This window comes from Haemaphysalis longicornis, unplaced genomic scaffold (genome assembly GCF_048455015.1).
Source record: "Haemaphysalis longicornis isolate Haplotype H1 unplaced genomic scaffold, Haemaphysalis longicornis Haplotype H1 scaffold_18, whole genome shotgun sequence".
Lineage (NCBI taxonomy): Eukaryota > Metazoa > Arthropoda > Arachnida > Ixodida > Ixodidae > Haemaphysalis > Haemaphysalis longicornis.
In genome coordinates, this window is record NW_027526282.1 from 9433247 (window position 1) to 9458296 (window position 25050).

The following is a 25050-nucleotide window of genomic DNA, read 5'->3' on the forward strand; positions in this document are numbered from 1 at the left end:
AAATAGCTAGATCAAAAAAGTTCCTCCGACATTGTATTCTTTGGCCATTTGTCTGCCTAGCCATGGCATCATTGCCATTCTGTCATCATCATCATCAGCCCATCTACGCCCACTGCAGGGCAAAGGCCTCTCCCATTATTCTCCAATTACCTCGGTCCTGTGCCAACTGTGACCAATTTATCCCCGCAAACTTCTTGATCTCATCTGCCCAACTAACTTTCTGCCGCCCCCTGCAATGCTTGTTTTCTCTAGGGATCCACTCTGTTACCCTTAATGACCAGCGGTTATCTTGCCTTCGCATTACATGCCCTGCCCACGTCCATTTCTTCTTCTTAATCTCTACTAATATGTCCTTACCACGTGTTTGCTCCCTGACCCACTCCGCTCTCTTCTTGTCCCTTAATGTTACACCTATCATTTTCCGCTCCATTGCCCGCTGAGTCGTTCTCAATTGAACCCTCTTGGTGAGCCTCCAGGTTTCTGCCCCGTAGGTGAGTACCGGTAAGATGCAGCTGTCATACAATTTTCTTCTTCAGCGACAATGGTAGGCTGCTATTCATTATCTGAGAATGTCTGCCTCATGGTTCGGATCTGGGGTCACAACTTGGCCTAAGTAGATATATTCGCTTACCACTTCCACTGCCTCACCACCTATCTCAAACCGCTGCGCTGTCCCGAGGTTATTGATCATTACTTTAGTTTTCTGCATATTAATTTTCAGGCCCACGGTTCTACTCTGTTCTCCCAGTGCGGAAAGCATGCTTTGCAATTCGTCCCCTGAGTTACTTAGCAAGGCAACGTCATCAGCAAATCTGAGGTTACTCAAGTATTCTCCATTAACCCTTACTCCCACCTGTTCCCAATTCAACGTTCTGTAAACATGCTGTGAATAACATTGGAGAGATTGTGTCTCCTTGTCTGACACCCTTCTTTATAGTTATTTTGCTGCTCTCCTTATGGAGGATGATGGTAGCTGTGGACCCATTGTAGATATCCTCTAGTATTCTTACATAATGCTCATCTGCCCCCTGGTTCCGTAATGCCTGAATGACTGCTAGGGTTTTAACCGAGTCAAATGCTTTCTCATAATCTATGAAGGCTATATATAGGGGTTCAGTATACTCAGCGCACTTCTCTATCACCTGATTGATCGTGTGAATATGGTCCATTGTTGAATAACCTTTACGGAACCCTGCTTGTTCTTTAGGTTGACTGAAATCTAAGGTTGCAGAAATTCTGTTAGCGATTACCTTGGTAAGTACCTTGTAGACGACTGACAGTAAGCTGATCGGCCTGTAATTTTTCAGGTCCTTCATGTCCCCGTTCTTATGGATTAGGATGATGTTTGCGTTCTTCCAAGATTCCGGTACCATTGCGGTCATTAGGCATTGCGTATACAGGTTTGCGAGTTTTTCAAGTACAATTTCTCCGCCATCCTTCAAGAGGTCTGCTGTTATCTGATCCTCACCAGGTGCTTTGCCCCCTTTCATTTCTTTCAAAGCCTTCTTTACTTCTTCAGTCGTTACTGGTGGGATGACTATCTCCTCTGAACTACTGTCTCGTTCGGCATTATCCTGGATGTCCCGGCTACTGTACAGGTCGCTATAGAACTCCTCGGCCACTGTGACTATTTTATCCCTATTTGTGATGACATTGCCTTGCTTATAAGTGCATACATCTGATTTTTCCCCGCGCCAAGACGCCTCTTCACTGCTTTCAGGCTACCTCCATTCTTTACAGCGTATTCGATCCTCTCCATATTATACTTCCGTATGTCAGCTGTCTTACGCTTATTGATTAACTTCGAAAGCTCCGCTAGTTGTATTCTGTCAGCTGCGGTAGAGATTATCATGGTTTGCCGTTTCCTAATTAGATCTTTCGTCTCCTGTGAAAGTTTACCAGTATCCTGTCTAGCCATAGTGCCCCCGACTTCTACTGCACACTCCGTGATAATGCGTGTAAGGTTGTCGCTGGCTTCCTGTGTCGTAAGCTCGGCTTCATCGTTAAGAGCTGAATATCGGTTCTGCAGCGCGATCCTGAATTCTTCTGCTTTACGCTCCATTCTGTATGGAGACGTTCTCCACTCCATTCTGTATGGATTTTTGTAATTGTGACCCAAAATAAGGGCAATTAATCATAATTATCTGAAAAAATAATCAGCTTGCAAGAAATCTAATTGCAGATTTGAAATCAGCACAAAGAACTCCATAGTGCTGTGCAGTTTCATTAAAATTGGTTAGAAAAAAAAAAAAATTAGCTCTGCGACCAGTCTGCCCCCTTTAAACACCTTGAACTGACGCAGTTTTCGTGATAGGGTACTAGAATCTTTGGGCGTGGAAACGAACGGCTTTCATCATGACAGTTCGCCACTTGGTAACATACGGTTAATTGCACGCAAGTTGAAAAGAGGTATTTAAAAACTTCTCTGTAGCTAGAAAGGTAACGAAATGCAGTATTTTTTTTTCTTTTGTGCAGTTTTTAAATTGTGCATTGAAACAGGAACAGCATTGTTTGTATACGAACAGTAACGTCGCATCCAGACACTGCGTGGCGCCACTTTTCAGACTTCACACAAAGTTCAGTGCCGAATTCAGTCATTCCCACAAATTTATTTAGAAATTTCTTACTTACCTTATTATTATATACCTTACCTTATTATCTTATTATTATATAAAACACCTTATTATTATATAAAACAATGGCTTATTATTATTATATTAAGCCTTACCTTATATTAAGTTACCTTATTATTATATAAAACAATGGCTTTAATTGAGCACTTAGCAGTCCCTTTAAAACCACTTATTTCTGTTTATTTTTTTTTAGTACAGTGTGCGATGTGTTGTTTGTTTCCTTTCGTCCTTTGCTCACTATATTTTTTGTATGCCCGTGATGCAATTATCAGTAGTGGCATGTTAGTCCGGAGTCGTTTTTCACGTCTAGCGTGCTGTTTTCCCTCTCTGCGTTTGCATCCCTGAAGGGGCACATGAAGACAATGCGTTAGCCTTACTTCATCCGAAAGGTCACCACATAAAAGGAACAAATGCTTCACTTTTAATTCAAACCGCATTCGACGCATTCCCTGCGCAAACTCTTTACAAGGTCTCAACTCGTGTGCATTGCGACCCACTCGTGGTCGCCACCCCATCATCAGCGTCATCTTATTTATGTTTGCTGCAGCAAGAATGACTTTCCATAGACCTACCATTACTCCTACCCTTCTGAGATCTGCATGCATTGTTTGGCCCCAAAGTTCTTTTATTTCTTCCCTCCACTAAGTTTTGCTCTTCCCTGACTACTATAGTCCCATTTCTCAATAGCTCCAAAACAGTCCGAGAGCCAAGGATTTTAATGCTCCCATCAGTTTCAGTGGGGAAAATGCATACTGGCGGCATACTTTTCCAGCATCTTTAAGGTGATGCTGTTTGTAAAGGTTTAATTGATTGATCATTCAGTAAAAAACCCGCATAAAATTGTCCCCGAGATATTTTTTTCGAAAGTTGCAGTGTCGGGTGGCACATGTTCCTTTCTGTGAGTTCTTAAAGTTTTCCCATCGAAAACAATTGCAAAGTCCTGCAGAAAAAATACTTGTGTACTGAGGCGGCAAACTACTTGTGCAGGGTGATGAAAAAACGGCAATTTTAGGAGCGCCGAATCTCTGGAACGACATTACTGGGCATCCTGGTGTGAAGATTGCAAGACATGGCCGCCGGGCGAAGCAGTTGCTCGTGGTTCAGGCAGTGTGCTCTTCGCCGACTTCTACCGTGGTTTTGGTTATGGGGGTGGCTGGGTTCACATTTAGTCGTTTGATCTGTTGTGGGGAGTTGCGCGACTAGAAAGACGGGAGTTCATCAAAAACGTGTTGCCCAGGAATTCGCCGTGTTTCGGCCTTGAGTATGAGGCGCGGTGAGTGCTTGAAGTGAAATTTCGGACTCATTGCGGTGTTATAAAACGCCGAGTTATTGCTGCCTTTGACAGCGAGCTTGTGAGCGGCGATAATGAAACGATCGACACTGCAGAAGTGGCGGCGCAGGCTACATCGCTGCAAACTGTCCAAGCAGTGTCCGATAGCGGGACAGGCTATGATGCACGTTAGTAATAATGGTTCATCTATCTGAAGTGAAATTTAATGCCGAAAAGGAGGTGGCTAAACTTACCAACGTTACTCAAATTACAATTGTAGTGAACGTGCACCTTGCGACGACTGTCTCACCTCGTTTTGCGCAACTTTTGTTGTGGCAAGTCTACACGTGTGCGTAAAGCTGAGGCTAAGAATTTAAAAGTGGTTTGTAAAAAGGTAGTGCAGTTCGTACCTTGTGATACTGTCGTAGAAAAAACTTTATTGAAAGGCTGTTTCGGTGTTATGTACGTTCAAAACCGATCAAAAAGCGCACCCCCCCCCCCCCCCCCTTCCGAGTTGCCAAAAATTTGACATAGTAAATGCCGTTCTTCTGCTTCAAATCAAGGTTCTGCTGCTCCAAAATCAAGGGTTTGCTGCTCAAAAAAACTGCTCCCAAATATAATTCTGCTGTGTCACCCCTGCAGGAAGCACAGAGAAGTTACACGCAATATGGCAGCATTGAGTGGCTGCCGTCTGAACATTTCTGTGAAACCTTGCAATTATTTGGTGTTCAAATTCGCTGGGCCCTAACTGACAGTGAATTCTTGAGATGGGGAGAATAAAACTTCGTTTAAATGCCAACTGAAGTTGAACCTCGGTGACCAGTGACTTGCTGCCATCTCATAGCATCTCTTGCAACATCAGGAGGATTCATTGCACTGAAGTTATCAAATTTTATCCCAGCAAACTCCTTGTCCCACGGAGCAAGAATTATTGAGGAGGAGAAACAGGGCTTGCTCCGGCAGCGCGATAAAGTCACGGTCAGTCGGTGCATAGCTGGCTGCCGTTATGGACAGACGACACCGGCGAATCCCTCACGCGACTGGACTTCCGTTGAGTCGGTTTGCGGCGGAAGAAATCTTCGCGTTTCAAACATCGTTGCCATTAGACGAAGGAGCTTTTGAGTTCTTATTAAAACCTGGTTGAGAAGCTAGGTATGACAAGTTCCAGTCAATGATGGTTCTTATCCTCTATGCCATTGGTTCATATTTAGACTCCTCTAACTTCCCCACGCTGCCTGTGCAACATGAAAAGCACGCGCAAATCTGAGAAGCCTGCGAGAGGCGAGAGCGGCAAGGGGGAACCACTTGTGGAGAGAAGCGGCGTCGGCAAACGTCGTTGTCTGCTCCGGGATTCCTTCTAGTGCTCCATTTCAAGCGCGGTACGGCTTGTAACTAGGGCAGTATTTATTAATAACTGCTGCTAAAGAGGCCAGCACTTCTGTTTATTTACTTTGCAGAAAGAAATCTGGCAACTTTTACAATATATTTCATTATATTGCGATTTTTGTGCATCGCGTCCGTAGAAGCACATGTAAACTATGGCAACGCACTTGATGCGTCATCTGTTGTGCTGCTACGCAATCTCCCAGCCCAGCAAATTCCCCTCCTCAAATACTTCTTTCTCCGTGCCTCGTCCAAACCAACAGGCATGGTGTTTTCTTTATTGAGGTGATAGTGATAGCGGTAGTTTTGGTTCCTAAACCGTCCTTCCCCACGGGTGCAGTCACCTCACTGGGTGTTTCAGGCTGCTCTGGCTAGTTATGTCGCAAATTACGGCTAAGGAGGTAATTTGAAATCCACCCCATCGATGGCGAAGTGCTCGATGGGGTGGATTTCAAATCGAACAAGGAGGTAGCGGAGTACAAACAGCTGGGACTTTCAGATGAAATAACGCCTTTGTCGCTCAATATTGCGTTCAAACCCTTGGCATGGAAGCTACAAGACATCTGTTTTGTGAAATTTTTCATCTATGCGGACGATGTCACACTTCAGTCACCTGGACTTTCCCACCCACCCCAGAAGAGACGGATGCCAAGCATCTGCTGTGGATGTTCCCAGATACAAAAGTAGCTAGGGAAAGTGCAGCCACACAGGCTGCTCTTTGGTTGGATAAATTAAATGACCACAATCGTTGGGTGCAAGGCAGCAAATATTGCAATCAGCTACTGAATTTTCTGCATGAAAGTGGACTGCCTTTCTTCCTATGGACCTGCATTTCCACTCAATCAGTGTTTGCACTTTCCTCGCTATCTCTGATTTTCATAACCACCTCTCTCCCCCCTCGCTTTCTTGTTTTTCATACTTAGATGTAAAACTGCGCACACAGATGGGACAGCGAAAAAGAGGAGACAGGACAAGTGCAGACTCACTAGTTATTGAAACATTGAACACGCTTGCTTGATTGATTGATTGTAGGGTTTAACGCGCCGACGCAATGCAGGCACTGAGGCGCCCCGTAGTCGAGGGCTCCGGATTAATTTTGACGACCTGGGGATCTTTAACGTGTGCCGAAATCTTGTACACATGGGCGTTTTTGCTTTTCGCCTCCATCAGAAGAGCGACCGCCGCGGCCGGGAATCGAACCCACAACCTCGTGCTCAGCAGCGCAACGCCTTAGCCACTGAGCCACCGCGGCGGGTGTTTTGAACACGCTTATATGCCAACACTAGCACATGCACACAAATGTCACCATCTTTCCTGTTTCTTTCTATGTTCCTTTCTTAACTGTTCTCTTATATGCTGCATGGTAAAAACGGAAAAAAAAAAACAGTTTGAGTTCACTTCATGGCCTTTTTTAGTATGAAGGTACTAGACCGCTGTCATACATCTTGATCTTCTGCAAGCTTCTGCGAGCGAAATACCTGGCAGGAAGCAGCTGAAGAACCTTTATTCCCCATTCTCTACGCACTGTGGACGAGGAGTAGGAAGGGGAGTAACACTTTATTTAAAATGTTGCTATCGGTCAAGCGTGTCCAGTTCGAACATAATCGCCCGTGAAATTAACTTACTGCGAGTGGTTAGCTGACCGACCTGCCTGTTTGCTTCGAGCCACTGTTGATCATCCATGAAGTGTGCGTGCAATGAACACTTGACACAGCTGCTGTGATGAGTGTTTATTTCACACTAGGTTGGCACCACACGAGAGAAAATGATCTGCTTCTCCTCATCTGGCTTATTGCCAGATGAGGCCCTCCTGAACAGCGCCAGCCAGGAGCCCGGGACGCTGCGCTTGCTATTCGAAACGGCGCTTGTGGCTTCAAAAGCGGCTTCACTCATATTTTGTGATGCAGTGGCTGCCTCATGAAAAGAAAGAAAAGCGGGTGGGAGGAACGTTAGCTTTATTTACTTGTTCCTCAGCAAATAACGTATCATTGCTCGTCGAACAAGAGCCAAGAGAGCTACAGAACGTACGATCTTCCAGTTGAAACAAAATTTCATTCATCCTTTAGTGCCCTTTCAATAACATGTGCTCCGTCTTCCGTCCAGTCAGCTGGACACTCCCCTCAGTGAAGTCGATGTCATGCTGACAAGTGTAACCCCGTCTCCAGTGAAATAGATGTCATGCTAACTAGGCCTTTTTCTGAATACTTTTTTCTGGGTCTAGAATGTGCCACATCTTCTGTCCAGTCATCTAACCGTCTCTCCCTCTTCCCTCCCCCTCTCTCTCTCTCTCTCTCGCATGAGAGTGCATCTGCATTGCATGCCCTTTCCGCAGTGTCTGTTTGTTCCTGAGCACGAGTGCAATTGTTGCAAGTTCGCATGCCAACCACGGCGCCCTCTGGTTCTTCCCGGTCACAGGTGCACCAGTTTGCGCCCCGCTGCCCCCAGAAGAAGGCGGCCAACACGCCGGCGAACACGAGCGAGGACTGCCTCTACCTGAACGTGTACACGCCCTCCATGTCCCGGCGCAGTCGCCGGCCCGTCCTGGTCGTCATCCCCGGGGGCTCCTTCATGGCCATGTCCGAGGAGGACCACTTCCTCGAGCCCGCGCCGGCCATGGCGCGCACCTACGATGCGGTCGTCGTCACCTTCGAGTACCGGCGCAACCTGCTGGGCTTCCTGGCGCTCGACATGCTCTCCAAGTTGGTCCGGCCCCCGACCTCCGGCAACTACGGCCTGCTGGACCAGGTGCAGGTGCTGTGGTGGGTGCGGCGCAACATCGGCGCCTTCGGCGGAGACAACACCAAGGTGAGGGCACCACCGTTGAGCTCATTGTTTGCAGCGCATCGGATTAGTCTAAGCAGGGACATGGCCCTTGAAGCAGCTTCCTTTAATTTTTAGGTAAACCCTGGGAAACTTGTCAGTCTTGCTGCTTTTTTCTCACTGATCTCAAATATGCCAGTATTTTTTGAGTAGGTCAATTAGTTGCCAATATAATTAGAGGTAATTAGCCATTTTTGGAGGAATAGACAGAGCAGTATTGGTCATAAAACTGTAATCTTTATATTTTCCAGTACTATGAACACTGGTGAATGCAATAAGAGAGGCAGTTTCTTGAGACACCACTTGGAACTAATTTTATGGCTCATTAAACTTTGGTGTTTCAAATGAGCATTGAAATGGTTCCTTGCCACTGGTGCCACCAGTGGCAAGGAACCATTTCAATCCCCATTTCCTTAAAGGGGCACCGAAGGGTGGAACAAAATTGGCCTGTATCAGTAGATTACGATGCCGAGAATCTAAATACACCATTCTCGCGACTAGCAGTTTTTCTAATATGGCAGGAAATGCCAGAAACATGAAAACAGGCGGCGACGCCCCGTACAACAATACTCCGACGCCCTGTAGCCAGCAAAGTGCTGGGTGACCTGGCAGTGGTAAGCATATATGCTAGTGATTTGTTCTGTCTATTTAAGGCACGTTCCCACTGGCGAGTCACCTCATCGCGCGACGTCACAAAGCGATGAGCCGGATGTTGCTTTTCGTGGCTTTGCGAAGGCGTAGAAGATCGCTCTTGGACCGAATTCCCTCGTCGCGTGACGGCTCCGCAAAACCGGATAGCCAATCATGGCCGTAGAATAGGCTGATGTAGCCGGAAACAAAGCGTTTGCTTACATCCGGCAATGCCAAAGGCAGCGGGCGAGCCGCTGCTGCTGGGCCCGTCGGGTCAGGCCGGCAAGCAACTTCCCGTGCGCTTCGGTTCTTTGGTCAGTGGCTTCAGTGTTTGCGTCTACTAATCAACGAACAGCGTGGAACTCGTCATTGTGGAGAAACGTGTATGAATTGTAAAAGCAAGTAATCATCGTATATAGCTTTGTGGATAGCGGGACAGTAGGTTGACTTGCAGCTTTTTTGTACTTGAATTGCAGCCTTTCCACAAGCGGTAAACATGCTAAGAGATTGGAGGCATCAGAACTTTGCGCCTGTGAAAAGCAGCAAAATTTGTGGGCCGTGATGCGGGTGTGTTCTGGCGTGAAAGCTGGTGCGTGTATTTCTTCGTGCGATAATATGTTGAAAAGAGCCTTCTTGAGTTTGTTATTTTCTGCTCCTCCTGCAACCCGCAATGCTTTCGGCATTGTTCCAGGTTAGTACTAGCATGCATTCTAGAGTGATTTCTACCTGTTTTTGCGTGCTCGTGGAACATAATTTTTTTCGACTGCGAGTGGTTGAGGCACCAAGGAAGTCATAAAGTCGGGTAACAGCTCCGCTAAACGCAGTCGCATCATCGCTCATTGCAAGTGCAAACGCCGCCTCACCGCGCGCAACGAGGCAAATCACCTGCGGGAATGCGCCTTGAGGTCCGTTTTTGCTGTTATTCATTTCAGTATGGTGCTCCTGTGTGTTAGGTAGGCTTCTGCTGCGATATAACCCCCATAGCTGGGTCAGATGACGGCTGGCTGTGCTCACTAGCAAATGCGCATACGCATCCACGACTGCTCTTGGCTGTACAAGGCAACAAGTCCAGGAGACCTGAAGGTGGCGTGCACGTGGTCATGCCGCTGGCCAATATAGCCGCCCTTACAAAGCGGGCTAGATAGAACCACAAGTGTGAACGAGGCAGGTAATGCCAGATGCATTACAGTTCTGATAGAAGCGCCGCATTTTACACTGAATTCTGCTTACCAAAACCTCGTAGGCTGTGCTTGAATCAAGGTTCGCAGAGGTCCTTGAAAACCTTGAAAACCCTTGAATTTAGAAGTGTAAATTTCAAGGCCTCAAAAGTCCTGGAATTTTAAAGGGTCCTTGAAAACCCTTGATTTTTCTAGAGATAACCAATGGCCCTATTTTTTCACAAGAATTTAAAGTGTTCGTCGTGAATTTTAGGTGTTACAAATGTAAAGAAACATTGTAACAGTCAAGTTTCAGTGTATTGTGTGAAATTGTGTGAAGCCAGACCATTGTCGGTTGCTGTTAGATAATATTGTCAATTTGCTGAATTTTTTCCCCCCCCCCCCCCCACCCCACCCCACCCCACCCGATTTGTGGGTCGGCCCGGCCGTCCGCCGCGTTGGCTTCTTGCAACTCGGCCCTCCAGCTCGAAAGGTTGCCAACCCCTAACCTAGGGGACAAAACCTGAACTTCGCTAAGCGTTTACTTAGCAACACAACTTAATAAAATAAAGCTCGCATTTCAAATCACGAAACACTCAGTTAGGTAATGTTCACTTATGTTTCCACAGTTTCTCCTTATGACTTAGCTGTAAGCACTTGAGTAGTCTACAACTTCCCGCCAACAAGTGGATGGCAGGCTGGTGAACTTGCCCCTGTTTACCCCTAGGGCAGGGGGCCGACTGAAGACCATCTTTTGATTGTACAGTTAAACCTCGTTATAACGAAATTGAAGGGGCGCCGCGATTTGCTCGTTATAGCCAATATTTCGTTATAGCCGTAGCCGACATTTACTGCAAATATCATGCATTGTAGTTACCTAAAACAAAAAGCGGGCGAAATAGCATCTTGCTGCACGGCGATAGTCAGTAAAATAAACACATTCCGGAGGTAAAAAGGAAAAGTCACGAACCTACTTTATTGCAGTTCAAAACTCGTATTTCAAACAGACTTGGCTACGAAGAAGTCCGTAAATGGACATTGATGCACCTTCCTTCCTGATGCGAGCGATTGCTCCCTCAGTTGCGGCCGCTACGTTCACGCCATCTTCGCCGCCCTCGTGCGTGCCGAAGTAGCGACGCAGCACGTCCACCGCATCAGCCTCCGACGCCGTCCTTAGCACTTCTTTTCAAGCCATGTGCAACAGCGCTGACGATGGACTCTCGGTTGCTCACGATGCACGATGGTGAACAGCGTACTCGTCCACAAGTCAAAGTCTCTTTGCCACCTTGACGGGGTGCACCTTCCTTCGCGCCCTATGCGACGGCTTTTATCATAGCCGTTTTCTGTTCAAGCGTGATAGTCTTTCACTTTCGCTTCCCGCCTGTCGCACTCCGTTGTAATCACGCCGGCAGTACGATAAAAGATATGCCAAAACCCACGCACACACAACTACGCAGCGACGCCGGCGATACGAAAAGTGGAGGGGGGAGAGAGAGAGAGAGAGAGAGAGAGAGAGAGAGAGAGAGAGAGAGAGAGAGAGAGACTTTATTTATGGCCAGCAGGGAGTGGGAGGTCGGGATGCGCAGAGCCTCCACATCCCACCCACGTTCACGACGTCTTCGGGAGCGTCGGCGTGAGCGGTGCGCGAAAGGTACTCGGGAGTTCGTCCCTTTCCCCCCCGTCTGCGACTCGCTCCGCTTCTGCCTGGCGAGAGCAGCCTCGAGCTGCTAGACGGCTAGAGTGAGGAAGGCGACGCAACCGCGCGCACCGTGTGCATTGGGGTTCTTCTCGGGCTCACCGCGGATAGTCCGCGGATTCCCCGAAGCCATAGGGATACGTGGGAAAATCGAACGTCGAACTGCTTCTCGGGGAGCCCGCGGTGAGTCCAACACTGTTAATCGAAGGGCCCCATTGTCTGCATGGCGCGCCAGCCAGCTTCGTGCGCGTGGCGGGAGTTTTGAACTGCTAATACAGTTGCCGCGTCACGCACTGTCTCAAATCCGCGTTGCGCACTGTTGTAAAATTAGCTCAAAATTTGATTTCTCAACGAAATTTGTTCGTTATATCCCGTAACGGGGAAATTTTACCTCGTTAAAACGAGGTTTTAAATACATTGGTTTCTATGGGGACTTTCAAGGGAAATTACGATTTGCTCGTTATATCCATTATTTCGTTATAGCCCGTCTCGTTATAACGAGGTTTAACTGTACATGAAGCCAGTGGAGAGTTTCACAACCAGTGTGCGTTGAGTAACTCTGGGAGGTCAGTGGTACGAAGCGTCGTTGCACCGAGAGTGACTGGTGATGACATCAAGTGCGACTCTCTTTTGCAGGTGGTCCTGTTTGGTCACGGGGCCGGAGCCACCTCGGCCGTTCTCCTGGCGACGTCGTCTATGAGCCAGGGCCTCATACACAGGGTGTGGGCCACGGGCGCATCCGTCAACTTTCCCAACCTGACCATTGCGGGCGCTGCTCGCGACAACCTGGAAGTGATGGGGTGAGTGGCAGGATCGGGGAGTGCTTGAGGGGTGCCTCTCTTGTCTAGCACTAACCACGTCGAGCGATTTTGCAAGGGAAATGGGGAGCGATGCAACGAGCGTCAAACTACCGTATTTACTCGCGTAATCCTCGCACCCCTAATGTGAGCCACCAAAACTTGGATTTTTTGGTTCCTCGCATAATCCTTGCACCCCCAACTTCGCAGCGGCGAAAGTTGCCTGCTCGCAAAACCCGCATGGTGCACGCGCTCTCCAACGCGCGCCCTCCCCCGCCGCCTCTCCGTTCGGCGGAGAACGCTGTGTATCCAAGGCCATCCAGGCGCCCTAACAACCTGCATGGCTACTCCCTAACAGGAGCCTACTGTCCTTGAGCCGGTTTCGCGCATGTTTCGGGTGGGCGCAACTCGACGGTGTTCGCGCAGCCCACTGTCGTGTCGTCGTGTCACCGTCGTGGTCCCGTCGTTGAGCGGCAGCAGTCAGTGAGTCACTCGCGTCAGTGGTGGATAGCTCGCTGCCATTTTGAGAACTTTTTGATCTCTTTGTTTTGTGCTTGGTGCCGCTTCGCCATGGGGAAGAACGCTAGCTACACTACCGCTTTCAATTTGAAAGCGAAGGAGTACGCGATCGAACACGGCAACCGTGCCGCAGGCAGGCACTTCGGCGTCACCGACTTCAGCGTGCGTTACTGGAGTAGGGCACGCACATACGACGACGAGATAGGGCGCGCGCCAGAAAGCAAAGGCGGCAATTTCATGATCGCTGATCGACGGGAGACTGTTTACGTTGTAAATGATAAAATAAAAAGAAATAGCTGCTGTTGGCAACACAGCTTACATATACAAAAAACGACCGCTAAATTTAGCGGGATTGGCATAAGGCAAATTGGCAACAATGTGCACCGAATTTTTTTTCCCCGCATAATTCTCGCACCCCTAACTTTGCAGTGACTTTTCCTAAAAAAAAGTGCGAGGATAATGCGAGTAAATACGGTACTTTTCGCCACGGAGGAAATCGCTCATCGCTTCGTTCGTTCCTACCTTGCCACAAAACATCGCTGGTCACCTGGGATTACCCTGAGCCAATAGGGGAGCGGGAGCAGGAACGAGAGGAAGCGGTGATCGGCTTTCGGTCTCTCAGCTCTCCATGAGAGCCGAGTTTTCACGGGTTTTCACAAGACATAGGACAGGCGTGTCCAGTCGGCGTCTTTAATTTTGATGAAACTTTTATATATAGCTCCTTGTGCACATGGGAAAACATATGTGAAGTTTTTTGTGGAAAAACAAAAAGTTTCCTTTCTCAAAAAAATTCCCAAAGCCAACTCGGGTCACTGCCGCGTTGAGCGGCTCATGGAAAATTGTAAATTTTTACCTCTGTAAAACAAAAACTACTGCAGCTATTGCCCTAGTTCTTTTTATGTAAAGAGTTTGCATACTGTCAAATGGTTTAACGTATTCGTCTTTGGCTTGAAAAGCGACATACTTTTAATAAAAATTCTCAAATTGGGAGAAATTTTGAAAATGCTTTTTTTTTTTCTCGGACTCTAAAAAGCTAGGTAGTTGCAATTTTTTAGTGTTTTCTTCTATCCTTGCTCCATCTTTGTGCCCATTTTAGTTTATGCGGTCAAGACCTGTACTGCAGCAAGGTATATAGAATTGGTATATATTTTGGTATATTTTGAAAGCGAATTTAAAACAGGCCATCTTCGATTTTTTGCAAACTTTCGCAAATTAAAGCTAAGGTTGCTCTCTAGCACCTGCATCAAAAACATGTTGCACTATTTTTGTTGTTTGCAGCTACAACGTGCCAAATATGTCCCTGTTAGCAGTATTGTGGTGACATACCGAAGGGATTTGTAAGAAGCTTATGACTGCAATGTAGAGGGAGTAAGCAAGGTAATGCAATGTAGCAAGCAAGGTTTTGGGAATGGTTTTTTAAATTTTAGTGTGCCGCTTGTTTTACTACAAAGGCAACAAAAGAATAGATTGTGTTTTTTGTTGTAGTGCAAGTTTCTAGTATAATGCAATATTAATCCCATCCCAAAGCAGGCACAAGTCAAAGATAGCAGTGCAAAAAAAGACACTGGTGGAGATGAGATGTCAAAGACAGCATCTTGTCTCTGTGCATGCTATTGTTTCTTTTTTGAAAAATTTATTTTTTATTTTGTTTATTTATTTATTTATTTTTCACTGCTATCTTTGAATTATGTACCAACATGCCCAATTTGCCTTGCTAAAATGGGCCGCTACGTGCGTGAAAGAATATTCCTCGCAGTATCCTCGTAGATACAATAGTGTGTACCATTCTTCTCGGCAATACTGGAATGCTTGACAAGGGCTCATTTTTCGGTAACAAGCTGAAGCATTTTGCGGGGGTGTTTGTAAATAGGTGAAGAGATTGGCTCCTGCCCCTCTATGGAGAAATCGACGACTGGGCTAGTTGGTAGCAATTTTGAAGATCTTGACATAGCGCACACTCAACATGGACACAAGAGGGGGGAAGTGGACAGCATTGTGGTGTGTCGACTTCCTTCGTCTCATGTCTGTGTTGAGTTTGTGCTACTCCAAGATGCTCAAGAAACATCACCCAGTTGTCGATTCGTTCACAGCTAGTGTATTTCTTCCACATAAGGGCCTTCTCTCTCTCTCTCTCTCTCTCTCTCTCTCTCTCTCTCTCTCTCTCTCTCTCTCTCTCTCTCTCTCTCTCTCTTTAAACTGCTACGGCTTATCCAATCTGAGCACCCTAGCATCAACAGTGCTGCGGTCTATCTACTTCCCTTTTGTGCCTGTTTAGAGTTAGGGCTACTTTAAAGGCCAACTGCACTCAAAATTTCGACCTCTTGAAAACCCTATTTTCGTATACGCCTCGAGCGCGGCCTGTAGGGGCGCCACTGAAATCCCCCTAGCGGCCCGTTTCGAAAGCAGCCGCGGGAGTCCGCGCCCCGCTCCCCAGTGCCGGCGCAGCTTTTGCGGCACGTTTACGATTGAGATTTACCGCTTGCGGGCGTTTGAAATCCATGTTTATGTGGAGCAGTCACTCTGTTCGCAAATGGGGTGTGTTTACGAGAGCGTAAATGTTTCTGACGCGATCTTAGTGTGGTATATTTGGCCTGTATAGGCGCCAGGTGTGTGCCACAGGCTAGCGTCGCGGAACTGGCGTATGATGGAGCCGAATGTAGCTACACTGACCTGAATTTACTAGCCGTATCTCCGTAACCACCAGTTCCTCAGATGTTCATGCTACGGCTATACACTACAATTTAAATCGGTTTTGTGCGCTTACATAATCAGCGGAGCGCTCATACCTGACAGCACGCCAGTTACGTTTGCCAATATTGTACCTCAGATATTGATCACCACCATTTACAAGCCAGTCTGTGTTAATTTCGGGAATATTCACCAAAAGTACGATGGACAATGCATAATTATACTCGGGGATCAGCACCCGACAGAGTCGTCTTGTCGTGAGGTGAGAGCCCGCAAACATTCATCTGCTACATGTATCATCTGCGAGCAGCGCGGAGACGGGCTTAGAATATAATCCGCGTCCGCGACTAAATGCTTCTTCAAAATATCGTCATATGGCACAGGGAGCCTGCAGAATAAAGCAGAAACGGAAATCAGAGGGCCTTATCACATACCACACTCTTCCAACGACACCTTTCATCGCCTAATTGTTGAACAGCCTCTTCCAAAAATGCGTCCGCCGTACGATCAGCTCTTCGTTGAAGTAGAAAAACAAAAGGAAAGTGAACGCGAGGTTTGTGTGTGGGATTACTAAACCGTTCATTGCTTGATTCCGCTCCGCATTTGTACACAGCGTCCCCCCCCCCGATGTCTCGCGAAAAAAGCAGTGCATTTCGCGTATAGTTGGTCTAGTGAACCATACCTGGCTTAAGTTTCGACGAACGTCTTTAGCATGTCAGACGCTGCACTGATTTTTTTTTTTTTTTCATTTCTGTTAGAGCTATTATGTTTCTTAATTCCGCACTTGCACAGCATTTTTTTTCCCGTGGTTGCTATATGGATTGTGTGGGCACATATTTAACGACGCACAGGCTTGGAATTTACTTAACATTTTCGCATGGTTTATATTCTTATAACAGGCATTAGTTATTGTCCGGGATTGGGTAATCACATCCCCGAAACACATTTTTCTCCGACGTATATATTCGAAACGAAGCCGCTTTCGTTGTCCACGCTGCAAAATGAAGCCAACCTCTCATTGTGCCAGTATCAGGTCTAAACGAGGCGACAGTAGAATTCATTTGTGCCTGATGTTTTTGAGGTGACATGGGTGATATGCTGCTGCCGTCGCCGACACCCGGAAGAGCGGCGACGAAGCGCGCAGAACCGCGTCCCAGGGTAGCTCTTGCAGGCGATCACGTACTCTACGAAGACGCAGCTGCTTTTTAAGTGACCTAAACGTACTCTTTGCCTATAGACGTCACCATAACAATTTTTTTTAGGGCGCGGAAAGGCGAAAAGAAGCGAAACAGAACCAAAACACTGCACGAGCCCCTATCAGCCACGCAGCGCAAATCCCGTCAACGCCGCGGTGAAGCGGCGGCAGGCGGCGCAGCGATCGCGAAGCTCGAGGCGTATAGTCTGCTTAAAAAGAAGGCAACACACAAAATACAACAGCTGAAATACGCGCCTGGACGCCGCAAGTGGCCAGCAAAAATCAGCGATTTTGAAACCGAAACCGAGGAGAGCGCGGCCATTGTAGTGACGTTGCAGCCGTCCAGCGAGCGGCCGGACGGTCACCAGCTCGGGGGAATGTCTGCGCGCAAGCTCTACGCGCGCACGGGCAGCACATGGGTGAAGCGCGCGCAGCAGAGCTCGACCGGTTCTCCAGCTGCGTGGCTGGCCAGAGGAAAAAGCCCCCGCCGGGTGGAACGTCACAGGTGCGTCATAGCTGTTTACGCGATCCGCCGGTAGGTGCAGCGTGGTCTGCGGCGGAGCTTTTTTAAACGCTTCTGACTGATTAACGAGGCGTGTTACGGCGCTACCACTTGTGTCCCAGCTGATTTGAGGGTACTTACTACGCATTAAAAATAAATTTGGTTCACGTGAAATTTGAGTGCAGTTGGCCTTTAAGTGGTTCAAGTTCCCACCCCTGTGTCGTACCCGTGGTGCGCACTATCTGCCCCGAAGGTTGCCCTAAAGAATAGAGTCGCCCCGTCATGCTCCCGTGCCTATCGATGCAGGCACGCCGACTGCCCCAACGTGGCCTGCCTCTACAAGCACAAGCCCGAGCAGTTGGTCAAGTCCTTCCCGATCACCTGGAGTGACGACTCCACGGCAGAGCTTCCCAAGAAGGGCGAGCTGAACGCACCCAGCATGGTCGTTGTGGACGGTAAGCTTGTTTGCTTCCTGCTTCTCGCAAAAACGAAGGCAGTGATCCGAGTTAGAGGGCATAAGTGTTTCCCCGTTAGTTGCCTCTTGCCTTGCACTCTGGGGCAGATGTTGGGGGGGGGAAAGTCTGCGACAATCTCATAGCCTATTAGCTGACCGGGACGTAATAAACAGCTTGCAAACAGTGCATACTTGAAGGCAGACCGCTTGTAACTGACAGGGGACAATCACAGGAACGATTCAATGTGCAGATCGAGTGCAGCTCAAGCTTTAATTGTTTTGTATGTTCAATCTCTTCTTTGTTCATCCCCTTCAAGTGAAAAGTGCTCTGCCTTCAAGTGCCATATTTATTCAAATATAAGGCGACGTTCAAAGTCATACCCCGCCTTATACTCCAAGCTCAGTGTACGTGTGTGTGTGTGTGCGCGGGCGCGTGCGTGTGGCAATTTTTTCTGACTCTCCAAACTTCACGCTCACCCTATAATTGTGACCACTTATAATCGAATAAATATGGTATGTACCGATGCCAGCTAGCCCAACATCAGGCCTTACTGCAAATGGTCTTTCAAATCTGTTGTGTATTTGATCTAACTGTGGTGGATGCAGCTGCTGTTGGGAGAGAGGTGTTTGCTTACGTTCAGTTGTAGTGAGAAGTGACATTCAATGGTTTTTTTTTTTTTTTTTTTTTCCTCTCTTTTTCTCAAGGTGTCTTCCTCAAGGACTTTGTCTATGACCTGTGGGCACAGGAGGACTTCACCCGAGTTCCTATTGTTCTAGGTGGGTGTCTTCCGTGCTCTGAATTTGCCAACATAGCTGTCATTTACTCGCTCGTTTCGGCTTTTGAAAAGTTGGGTTGAACAGCCAGGGCTGGTTTATTGGTGCTAACACATTCGAACCTTGATTTCGCAAAGTTTTTTTTTGTTGTTGTTGTTGTTGTTGTAGTTAACTACTTTGCTATATCAAGGCTTTGCCCAACAGGTAAGGACGTCATTATGTACGTTGTTAACACCCAAAGTCGTGGCATATCACACTACTCAAATTTTTTGTTTTGTCTGATGTAGCAGGGACTTTTTTCTCTTTTTTTTTTTTTTTGGCCACGCAGACTCTCGCACTTTAGCCTCGTGATTTTTTTTCTATGGTTAAAATTGTGCGATGAATTGTCTTTATGAATTGCTTCCTGCTAAAGAGTGTAAATGAAGCCTACAGCTCCTGGAAAGCAAGAACATTTGGAGCAAAAAGTTTACACAGTTGGCACGAAGTGCACCTTTTTTTACTGTTTGGCGGACTAAGGGAGGGAGTTAGCGTAATGCATCTGTGAGTGTTAGGAATAAGTGGTGTGACGTGAGCAGCAGACGTCTCGAGTGCTGTAGGAGGACGGACAATGGTCACGTGACATGACCACACATTCCAACACAGGCTCGAACTTGCACGAGTTGGTGTCACGCGGCACGCTGCCCGAGGCGGAGAAGCTCGAGGCCGCCGAGCTGACTGCGCACGTGCGTGACCGGCTCGGCAGCATCGACCCTCGCTTGGCCGACCGGGTGCTCTACTTGTACGGGCGCAACGACACCACGCCGGCCGAACAGCTCCACACCATGGTGAGAGCCACGGCCTTTCCTCTTCTCTGGACACCCATCTACGAGAGCTGAATTGCCTTACGTGGTTTTCTGTGAAAACTCTTGGCAGTGAAGCAAGGATTATGGGGAGACACTGGTCTTAAAATGAACCTCTTTATATTAATTTATCTTTGTTAATGAAAATCCCTGTGCCTATGTGTTTTGTCTTCTTTTTTTCCAATATGTAATTTTCTTCTCTTGTGGGTGAAAACTGCTCTGTAAAACATCATATGGCCGGTATTCAATGGCGTGCAATGCATGCAGGCAACCATGCGAGTGCGCCGCCATATCTGTGGCCAAGCGTCTGTTGCTAGGCGACGTTGTGCGCACGGCCCCCAGATCAGGCACCCCTCTTCTCCTCCATGCAACCGACTGAGTGCGCCATCACTCGTTACGTCGGGCTCCGCAGGATGGCGGTACTTGTACATGTCTGTGGCCGTTTTCAGTGTTGCCAAGCGAAGAAATTGACCGCTAAGCTTTTTAACGAATACCATCTATAGGCTGCTTCGGAAAGCGCCCTTGGTGAGCCTATTCATCTCTGGAAGGGCCAGTTAGCTTCCCCGAGTGCTTTGAAACTCCCGACAAGGTACACGAGTCGTCAGACCCACTGCTGCGCGCAGCGTGGGTAGTTTTCTGGCCAAAGGACGAGCTGTTGGCAATACGGAATCGGGGACGCTGGTGTGAAAAGAACATGCGCGCAAGGCGCATAGCGACTCATTGGAGACCGTAGCCAATGTTTCTAGCTCATAGCAAGCCATAAATGTGTCGCTGTGCGCTTGCTGGAATGACGGAACCCAACAAGCACGAGTGAACATAGAAAGCGATGGCATGTGGCAGAGCCCTACGCAGTTTGTAGGCAAGGAGCTTGTAGGCACTGCGCTCGCTCATGGACTCAGCTCGTTACATCCCCAGCGGCGTGTGTCGGTGTTCGTGTTTTTTTAGGCCCCGTTTCAGCGCTTGCGTCTCCCAAAACCTACTTCTACAACCGAAATTTCGTGCCTAATTGTCCATTAAATTTCATTACATTTAAATTTCGGTAAAGGGACTTCATTACACAGAGGTCAAAAATAAATGGTGTGCGTACACTTGGTTACAAAAAGTTACGTGGTTTGTTAAATGCGGGTTTCGTTACATTGAAGTTCGTTACATCGAGGTTTGACTGTATGTCCGACCATGCAAGCTAAGTCCAGCTTCTTCTGTTGGCGAACTTTGTCAGGCAGTGGCACTTTGCTCTTCGAGTACAGTTCACAAAACTAAGCGAGCACTGCTTTGTTGACGTCGAAAGGGGCCGCAGCCATCACTGTTTTGTTGCGCGCACGTTTCGTGAAACGAAACAGTGACGGCCGCTTTATTTCGAAAGAATTGTCCGAAACTAGGCTTGCATGAATGCAATCGGAAAGTGGTTCCACGTCTCGCATACAAATGAGCAAATGTGTACTTCGGCCATCCAGTAACCCGGTTTTCCTTCTTGACGACGCGCAGATCTCAGATGTCCGCGTCACCTGCCCACTGCAAGTGCTGACCGGCGACTTCCTGAACGCCACCGGTCACACTTCTACATCGCACTTCTACATCGTCGACTACTCGCCGAGCGCGCCGATGCGCTTCTCGATGAACGCCGAGCCCACGCGGCTCTCGCAGCACGGCCTCGACGTGGCGGCCATCTTTGGCAAGATGGCTGCCGCGCTGGGGTCATCGCCCATGACCCGCGACGACCTCCAGTTTGAGCACAACATGCAGAAGCTGTTCCACAGCTTTGTGCACTCGTCCGTACCGACCCTGGGCGCACAACCGCTGAAGGAGAACCCCTTCGTCAACTACATCAGCGCCAACGTGCGCAGCCGTGCGTCGCAGCACGAGGCATGCGCTGCGTGGGAGACGTTCGACATGTTCCCAGAGTATGCCAAGAAGAATTGATCTTTGTCTCCGCGGTGCTTAGGGACGCGGTCCTTGGGCCGTACTCGGCCGCTTCGTAGTAGACGAGGAGTGGGAGGAGAGTGAGAAAAAGAAGGGCGTGGTTGTGCGCTTTCCTTTTTCTTTTTCTTGCCTTGTGGTGTACATTTTCGTACTCTTCCTACTCTTCCCACCTGGCTTTTTTTTTTATTTCTTTCTTTTTCTTCGCTTGAGAAGCTGTGACAAAGCACTAATTGTGGTGCTACTTGTAAACATATTTTCAAAACAGTGAAAACACAACAAAAAAAACTTTAGAGGAGTCTTTTAAATGGGGGATTTGCAGTACAACCACCCTTCACGCCTGACTTGATTTCCCCCCCCCCTCCCCCCATCCCTTTTTTTTAAACGCTGCAATTGAAGTGATCTGACAAAGCGCAAAATGTGCTTGCGAACATCTTCTCAAGACACGGTAAAAAAAAAACGTGGGTGGATTGCGTATTTGTTACGTTGCTACTAAGCCAGGTAACTAAAAACACTGAATCAGTGAAACATCTGGAGACATGGAAAACAAAAACAACAGACAAATTTTTGGAAGAGAGTTCTAAATGTGGGAGTACTTTTTTATTCTTTTCGTTGCCACTAAAGCCAAGCGAAGACCTAAGAATACTGGATCTCCCTGTGTGAATGTGGAAGTGAAATGACTGGTCACGTTTGTCGGCAGCGGAGGGGCAGGTGCCGACGGATCTCTCGAAGCACGTCGTTTGACGTCATTTACGTGTACAAGTGAAGTCATTGTACAGGCAGGTGTGGCAGCAGGCACAGCGCTAGTTCATCAACACAGTATCAGTGTGTGCAGGCATATTGCAAAGGGAACGTGGCACTTGTACTCACGCCACGTCTTGTAGCAGTCAAACACCAATAGCAGACGGATTTTTCCTACAAGATGCAGTTACTGTGCAGAGATGGACCATTCTTTGTCTTTTTGAAGCTCCAATTTGAGCGTGTTTTGTGGTGCTTTGATGTAAACATAGAGTACTGTCAATTAGATCATGGTCAAAAAGAGGTTGTTTGGCCAATATGACGTGTAAAGGCCTGTTCGCACTTGCGACGAAAGCGACGGGAATTCTGACGCTTTGTTGTGCGGTGACAAAAATTGGTCCCTACCATTCGACAAAAACGATCATCGCGCGACAAAGTGACAGAATTCCTGTCGCTTTCGCCCACTTTCGTCGCAAGGGTGAACAGGCTTTAAGTCGTACTTTGCTTCATTTGGGACCAAAGAAAGGCCTTTTTTTCAGGTCGGCCTATATCACAGGTATTTAAAATTTTGATGCCCCATTCACGAAAGTAATTCATTAAACTTTGTAAAAAGGTCATAAACAGTGTCAAATACTCATGCTAGATCACATATCTGGTTGGTTAGAGCTGTCCTGCTGTTTTGTTTGACATAAACTGTGTCAAATACTCATGCTAGATCACATATCTGGTTGGTTAGAACTGTCCTGCTGTTTTGTTTGTTTTTTTAATTGCCTGGACACTTTCTTACTGAAACTACAACGGAAATGTCAGTGCCAATCAAGTCCATGGGTAAAGAAGTCACTGCCATTTTGAGCGAGCACACTCATCACTCAAGCCCATGCCCAAACAAACTGAATCTCATTAAGGGCACCACGCCAATGTCATTTGGGGCTAAAACATGACCGGTGTTCATGTTTTTTGTGTTTGTCTTTGAGAATGTGTTCAAGTGTGAAATTCACAAACTATATGTGAGCTTTTGTTTGTACTTTTTTTTTTGCGAGTCATGATGTCTGAGGGTGAAAGAACGTCCCAACGGCACATCTGACGGACGCCAGTGAAGCAGCAGCCAAAGAGTTGCCGCACAGTTGCCGCACAAGCCAGCCACACTGCCAAAGGTTTGCGTGTAAGAAGTGAACAGCCACTGTGCATGCCTCTTTTGAACTTGTATCCACGTGTTATCGCGCAGCTTTTCGTCCCCTCTCCACCATTTCTTTCTTTTCATCATTTTCCATGCGGCAAAAGTGTCAGAAACGGAGGAAATGTTTTGGCTGACCTCGCGTGTCACTGCCCTTGGTTTCACCTCGCAGTCGAGTAGTACTGCTATGTGTAGTTTCATTTCCCATTGTCGGAGGGGGGATGCCAGTGTTTGTTGTGTTGTTTTGTGTGCGTTTATTATTCCGTCATTGCTTTTAGTGTGTTTGCCATGTTTTGGCCATTCATCAACTCATTCTCCTGTATCAAATCAATGAAGACCAAAAATAAAGCTTTTTTGTACCGCGAACTATGTGTATGAGTACTTGCAGCAGGGGTGGAACAGCTGCGCCAATGGGCGCCAAACATTTTTACTTGCGCCAAACTCGTTCATCAACGCTTTCTTGCCCCGCAAAGCCCGAATTGAGCCACGAGGTACGACCACCATGATGCCCTGGCCCAGAAAATGTGGCTGAAACATTGTGTTTCCGGTTACAATGTGGTTATGGTTTCGGTTTTATGGAGGCTATGAGCTGTTAATTAAGGAAGTTGACTTTTGCTACGCTGTAATGCCGCAGGCACCACGCACCTTGTCCGCTTTCCCTTTAGATTTATTTGTGCCACATTTACACTGTTTTGTTTTCCGGTGCCAGCCCCTGCACCTGGCTTTATTGAAAATGACCAACGGGAGTGAAATGTATTTGTCACATCGCAAGCACATAGCAAACATAATATTCGTACAAAAAGTTGTAGTTTATTGGAGTTTAATAGTTGTAGTTTATTGTAATTCAGTCGGCCATTTTGATGAGCGTGGCTGTGTGTCTTGAACAAATAGGCTCTTGGATGATGTGCCTTGGCATGTTCATTTGGCGTGCCTTTGTTGCAAGGTAGACTCATTTTCACCTGTGAACTTCGGGATTAGCTTTTATGTGGAGGACTGTCGAGCATTAATGATACCTTCTAACACGCTCTCTTTATGTAGTCTCGTGCGTATGTTCGTCGACTCTCGGAACCCCACCAGAAGCGAAGACAAAGCTATGTTCTGCTTTGTACGCACCGAAACGACTGTTTGGAAGAAAAAATTTGAGCAAACACCTAGTTTTATGGTGAGCTGTAGCGAGTTTAGGGTGCCTCGATTCACACACGTCCGCCGTACAAAGGCGCTGGCATCCAGACAACCTACGCGAGTCTGCTTAAAACTGCCGTCTTCTAAACACAAAGCGAGGCCCTTCAACTGACCCTGTCGACCTCTGCACGTGAGGTTTAACCTTTGAACAGTGATATTTCGGTGCACTCACTGGGGCCAAAGTTCACTGGGGAACTCCACTTATTGTAAATTTTCAGATATAGTACAAGAACTGCGTGTCTGGTTTGGAGTAGGTTCTAGTGCATGGTAGAACACCAAATATAGTCAATAGGTAAAACTAATTGGCACGGGGTTTGCACAGCAGCCTGTACCAGCCCCTTGCCAAATGGCCATTCGGCTGCTCCAAACTTGCTCCAAAAATGCCTTCCTGGCTGCTCCAAGCCTGCTACAAAAGGAAATTTTGCCTGCTCCCAGGACTGCTCCCAAACCCATGTGCTCTGTTCACCCCTGTTGCACTGGGAAATATGAGCCAGCATTGTTAATTTAACGAGATGAATATTCCAGGCAGAGTAAGCTCTCCCAGTGCAAGAAACTTCGTAGGAGAAGCCATAGTACACAATATACTGGCCAGCAAGCAGGAGCATGCGATTTTACCGGCTACTAAGTCTACGTTCGATTTGGCTTGTGCAATAACCCTCGAAAGAAAGTTCCCGGCACTTAT

General features: G+C 47.5%; 1 protein-coding gene across 3 annotated transcripts in view; it reads left to right on the forward strand.

Annotated features, from left to right (window-relative positions):
• Positions 1-23545, forward strand: part of Nrt (Neurotactin) — a 37716-nt gene extending 14171 nt beyond the window's left edge. Inside the window, exons 4-10 of one of the 3 annotated variants that reach the window (XM_077696158.1) lie at positions 3621-3740; positions 7702-8091; positions 12226-12389; positions 17597-17745; positions 18450-18521; positions 19161-19342; positions 20843-23545. In XM_077696158.1, coding sequence (XP_077552284.1) covers positions 3621-3740; positions 7702-8091; positions 12226-12389; positions 17597-17745; positions 18450-18521; positions 19161-19342; positions 20843-21277 — 1512 coding nt within the window. In that variant the 3' untranslated portion in view covers positions 21278-23545. The remainder of the gene's footprint in view (positions 1-3620; positions 3741-7701; positions 8092-12225; positions 12390-17596; positions 17746-18449; positions 18522-19160; positions 19343-20842) is intronic. The other 2 variants (XM_077696159.1, XM_077696161.1) reach the window with 2 other exon arrangements.
• Positions 23546-25050: the final 1505 nt, after the last annotated feature.